General features: G+C 38.3%; 1 protein-coding gene across 4 annotated transcripts in view; it reads left to right on the top strand.

Moving 5' to 3' along the window:
* Positions 1–1,467: 1,467 nt before the first annotated feature.
* The window catches only part of LOC122428494 (transmembrane protease serine 11A-like), a 54,459-nt gene continuing 49,926 nt past the window's right edge, over positions 1,468–6,000 (top strand). For all 4 annotated transcript variants that reach the window (XM_043448560.1, XM_043448558.1, XM_043448559.1 and 1 more), the window contains exon 1: positions 1,468–1,617. In XM_043448560.1, coding sequence (XP_043304495.1) covers positions 1,607–1,617 — 11 coding nt within the window. In that variant the 5' untranslated portion in view covers positions 1,468–1,606. The remainder of the gene's footprint in view (positions 1,618–6,000) is intronic.

Genomic DNA, 6,000 nt, shown 5'->3' with positions numbered 1-6,000 from the left:
GATGGTTGCAGAACATGTGTGTTCAATCCCCGGTCAGGGAGTTAAGATCCCAAACATCTTAAAGCCAAAAAATCAAAACGTAAAACAGAAACAATATTGTAACACATTCAATACTGGAACATCATCCACATCAAAAACATCTTTAATAAAATAAATAAAATGGCAAATTTTGTGATCTGTATTTTAATCACATTAAAAAAGAGAGACAGAAAAGGAGGGAGCACAAAGAGAACAAAGAAGATATTCATGTCAAGACTGAAACAGAGATTGGAGTTTTTAGATACAAGCCAAGGAATTCCTGGAGCCACCAGAACTAGAAGAGGCAAGGAAAGGCTCCCTTTAGCCTTTGGAGGGAGTGCAGCTCTGACGACACCTTAGTTTCAGACTTCTGTCTCCTGAACTGTGAGAGATCAAATTTCTGTGTTTGTTGTAATTTGTGACAGCAGCTTCTGCAACCTAACATAATCATGTAGGAAGCAAAGTCATCAGCTAATAGTGAGAAGTGAAGGGATTTGAGTAAAGAAGAGAGGTGAAAAATCGCTCTTCAGGAGTGTGAGAAAGGGAAAAGCCTATGAACTATAAATTGACTGCCTGCAGCAGTAGGAGCCACTTTAGAATGGCAGACAGAAATCTAAAATTAGATCTATCAATTTGTGTGTTTTCTACAGGTTTGTATACCTGCATAAGTTACAGGTGTAGAATCATAAAAAGTTGGATTTATCTAAGGTTATCTTTTTGTCAAGAGAGTACTCAGTGAGAGAGAAGTTGGCAGCATGAAAGTGAAGTGAAGTGAAAGTCGTATCCAACTCTTTGCAACCCCAAGGACTATACAGTCCATGGAATTCTCCAGGCCAGAATACTGGAGTGGGTAGCCTTTCCTTTCTCCAGGAGATCTTCCCAACCCAGGGATCGAATCCAAGTCTCCCACATTGCAGGCAGATTCTTTACCAACTGAGCCACAAGGGAAGCCTGAGAATACTGGAGTGGGTAGCCTTTCCTTTCTCCAGGAGATCTTCCCAACCCAGGGATCGAATCCACGTCTCCTACATTGCAGGTGGATTCTTTACCCACTGAGCTATCAGGGAAGCCCCAGCATATGGAAGGAAGCAATTTTTTGTCCAACAAAAGTTTAACAGTATTTCATGAGTCATATTATAAATCTAGGCTTTAAGAATAACTGATTGTTTTTATTAAGAGCTTTTTATGTGAAGGTTTCTTTAAGATATTTGTATACCTACCAATAATCTTCTTTAAACTCTTAATCCTAGTGCATTCCTAAGGTATTTCTCACTCAAATCCCTGGAACCAGTTTCTTCTCCTTTAACAAAATTAGTCAATATCAAAAAAAAAAAAAAAAAAAGAAAGAAAGAAATATTGCTTTCTTGTTGGGACTGTGCTCTCTCTGGGCTCTTTTCTTCAAGCTGTCCTATGGGTTGAGGCTTCTCTGTTCAGACTTGTCAAACTAGTTTCATTTCAAGAGCTTGTAATTCGTTTCCTTATTTCTTCCCAGTCGTAGACCTCTAATATATCTAGAGATGTCATAGAGTTGATTAGAAGGTCAGATTGAGTGGGCACACACCTTGAGATCATATTCTTCCTCCTGCAGATGATGTATCGGTAAGTTCAGTCTTGTTTAGTAATGGCTTGTCTGTCTACTCTGTCAATGGCTAGATTCTCGGTGTTTCTGGAGGACTGCCTATGAGGTGTCCTCCGTGGATTCACTCTGCACTGGATGTTGTAAGAGTTCAGAAATTATTATAGCAGCTGGATTAATTAATCTTTACAGTTAAAATGAGTATTTTTGTATTAAAATCATTATTAGCTTTATTTCATGTTGCCAAATTCAATAGTTGGGATTTTAGAAGAAGTTAATGAAAACCTATATTATGTTGTGTCCTGATTGCTCCTAATTTTGGAGGGGATGGAAGAAGAAGGTGTTAATTTGATTTAAGAAAAGCCTCCTTTCAACAATCTGACTAAACTTATCTTCTGTAACACTTTACCTTCACCTGCTTTTTCTTACACCTTATTGTCAGACATTGGGAACTAATGCAGACTGGGAGGTCAAAAGCTGCTGAGACACTTGCCTTTATCTGGAAATGTTAGGACTTCTTGCTGAGAGAAAGAAGATGAATTAAGTTTGGGGAAAATATGTTTACTCCCTAAAATTTTTCCTATTAAATATTAAAGATAAAAGAAAACAATTATTTCAAGGTTTTTATTCAAAGTAAGGTTTGCTTACTGGCATAACCTTTGATACAATTAAAATAGTGGTTTCAAACATCCATGATGACAATAATATTTCACCATTGCTTATATGTATGCCATTTCCAAAACATTTTTACATATATTATTTCATTTATATGTGTATGACTATATTTCATAATAGTCAGGCCAACCCTGTGAAATCCGCAGAACAGAAATCAACTACCATTTTAAAATGAGGAATCTGAGGAAAACAGATGTTAAGGGGCTTCTCTGTGTCGACAGATCTGTGATACCAGAATCCGAATACCGCAACACACAAATCCTTAAGTCCAGTTCTCCTGGACTCTTGCAACCTCTCTAGGTGGCAAGGATTCCACCTGGGGAATTTCAAAGATGAGAGCTTGACAAGATCAGCCCCTAAGCCCAGTGAGCTTCACTGGATTTCCTTCCTTACTAATAAAATACACATTTGGATCAGTTCTTTAGTGAGCAAATAGTAGCTGTCAGAGGGTCTCTGAGATCCTTAGATGGGGTCTACAGTGCTTCACACAAAATTGGCACTCCACATATATTTGTTGAACAAATTAATGAATAAACAAATGCAAATGTCTAGCATTGGTGTTTTGCTTATTCAAATTCATTGAATTTGAAAATGTATATTCCATGCCTATGGAAATCATGATATTGTAAAGCAGTAGTTCCAATCTTTCCTATTTCACATTCTCCAAAGTATTCTTTTAAAAATATCAAGTCTCATGATTATAAACACCAAAAATTCTCTTTTTTAATGAATATTTATGTGTTTAGAGGAATGTTTTCAGCTTACGGGAAGTAAATTATAGGAGTAATATGGGGAATCAGTGCTATTATTTAGAACCTCCTTGAAAAGGGGACAGTGAGAAACACTGAATTTTATATTTTCTTTAAGATAAATTCAAGGAACATTAATCCAGGATTTGGAGGATTTGCAGGAGTTGGCCAGTCAGGTTTAAAGATTGAGGCAAAGCAAATAATTACTATGACGCCCTATGCCTCACCTACACAAATTCTACAATACGCTCTAGAATTGTGCTGACCATCCTTACTTCTCCACTAACAAGAAACTCAATGTAGAAACTGTGTCAAAGTATACTTGATTCATATATTCGCTGTTTCTGTTAAATCTTGGACTTTTTCCTGTGGGTTTTGTCACCTTCTTCTTGACCTTTCAGAGATAGTCCTTAGTGTTCCAACTTTGCAATGAATATCCACTTGCATTTGCCTTTAGCGATATCCTTACCTCTACTCTTTCCTATAATTTATTAGTTGGGTGATGCAGTCACTTAAAATCTCAATTATTTCTCTTATAAAAGATAAAATATCAAATGACATCTTCATCTGAGATTGCTGTCCTGCACCCAGACGACTGGCATCTCTTCCTGGGCTCCCCTCATAGCTCAGTTGATAAAGAATCCGCCTGCAGTGCAGGAGACCCCAGTTCAATTCCTGGGTTGGGAAGATCTGCTGGAGAAGGGTAGGCTACCCACTCCAGTATTCTTGGGCTTCCCTTGTGGCTCAGCTGGTAAAGAATCTGCGTGCAGTGCGGGAGACCTGTGTTCGATCCCTGGATTAGGAAGATCCCCTGAAAAGGGAAAGGCTACCCACCCCAGTATTCTGGCCTGGAGAATTCCATGGACTGCATAGTCCATGGGATCCCAAAGATTGGAGATGACTGAGCAACTTTCTCTCTTCCTATCACCTCATAAATGCAAAAATTAGATTTCTCCTTGTCATTATCCTCATTTAGAGAAAAAGACCTGAAAAGTCTTTGCAAGCATTCATGTTTTACACTTTAATTTCATTTTGAACACTCATTTTAATTGACTCGTTAATTTGCAAGTTCTTTCTCTAATATACTCAAACACTGTATCTTCAGAGTTAAAGTCAAAATAACAGGCTAAAACCTCCATGTTACTTACTGATCACTAAATTTGTATAAATTATCAATTAAATCTTACTGTCTTGTTAGTTTTTAGCAAATTCATAGTGCTTGCTAGGTGCTACATATGCACTGCATTATACTAGCTCATTTAATTATCACAACAGTTCTTTGATCAAGCAGTACTTTACCTCCATTTTATAGAGGAAAAAGTAACTAGCCCTACATAACAGGCTAATGAGTAGAAGAGTGGGGATTTAAGCAATCTGGAGCCAGTACACGCGGGTTCAATCATGCTGCATTAATGAAAACTAACATGTGACTCTGTTCTACCTCTAATCTGAAACCTAAATTCAATGCCATTTATTTAGACTTTGTGCTAAACTACCACAATAAAACTCCCTGTTTTGCTTATATATAGAGGTGAGAGAATTAAATGCCAGTCATTTCTCAGATTAAGGCTAGAGAAATTCCCCTTACTGAATCAGGACAGGGAAATCTAGAAGGGACACATTAGGGCTGGGTAGATGCTAGAGGAAAGACAGGATTCAGAGCAAATCCAGCCCAGCAGGAAGATATGATAAGCAGTGAGTAACTGTCTATGCCAGGAAGAGGCAGGGGTGGGAGGATCCCTCCAAGAGGATGAGTACATTCATAGGGATTCCAGGAAAGGTGTTCTTAATCCCTTTAGCTCACATTTTCTTCTTCCAGACTCAAATGCTGAGTTATGTTCCATTTTGGTCAGTGAGATCATTTTTTTTTGGACCAGGGTGAAGGTATTTCCCTAAATAGGTAAAGAAGTAGGGTCTTGCCTCTTCTGGTCTTCTCACTTTTTTTTCTGAGTCACCTGAATTCAGTTCAGCTTGAATCTCTTCATTATTTTCTACAGACAATCTTCTTTGATCTGGAATCACAATGATGTTTTATTCAATTTTGCCCCTCCTTCTTTGTCACAGCCCTCACTTTATTCACAGCTGAAAATTAAATACAGAATGAACATTGAAAGTTTTCTTCGTTTCTTTTTTTTTTTCTTAACCTTCTAACAATGAAGCATTCCATGGAGTAGCACATCAGTGTAAATACATCTGTCGTTGTTGTTTAGTCTCTAGGTCATGTCTGACTCTTTTGCAACCCCATGGACTGTAGCCTGCCAGGCTCCTCTGTCCATGGGATTCTCCAGGCCAGAATACTGGAGTCGGTAGCCATTCCTTTCTCCAGAGGATCTTCCCGACTCAGGGATCAAATCTGGGTCTCAAGCATTACAGACAGATTCTTCACCATCTGAGCCCAGATAAGCCCAAATGTGATTATTAATCCTCCTCACACATACCTGCTTTTACAGCCCTCTTTGTTTCCTCTTCCTTACCTCCAGATGACCTCTGCTACTCTCTAGAGAAAGAAAAGGGAATATTATACTATAGTACAGTTTGAGAGTTCTATACCATATTATACTTTGAGAGTTCACAAGCATTTAAAGTCAGTGGAAAGGAAGAACATGTGAAAGCAAAAACAAATTCAAGGCTTGACCGCAAAGGAGACGGGTCGTCCCTCTGACCAGTAAAACACCCTCTGCCTTCACTTTATAAAAACTTCATAACACTTCATAGAAAGTGTTGATTTTATCCTCCAAACGCTCTTGTCAGGCTCCTCCACAAAAGTTGAGCCAGAACTAGGTACTTACTATCTCTGCAATTGGCTGCATGAGTTGAGCAAACTGTTCACCTCTAAAATGAAGATAAATAATTCTACTGACAAGGGCGTTTGGAGGATAAAATCAACGCTTTCTATGTAGACAGCACTTGCTAAATAGTAGCGCTTGATAGTATCACCTTTAGTACTAAATGTCATTCTAAAATAGTCAGAGTACCCAGATA

Source organism: Cervus canadensis, chromosome 26, assembly GCF_019320065.1.
Source record: "Cervus canadensis isolate Bull #8, Minnesota chromosome 26, ASM1932006v1, whole genome shotgun sequence".
NCBI lineage: Eukaryota > Metazoa > Chordata > Mammalia > Artiodactyla > Cervidae > Cervus > Cervus canadensis.
This window is presented reverse-complemented; position numbering and strand designations above follow the sequence as displayed.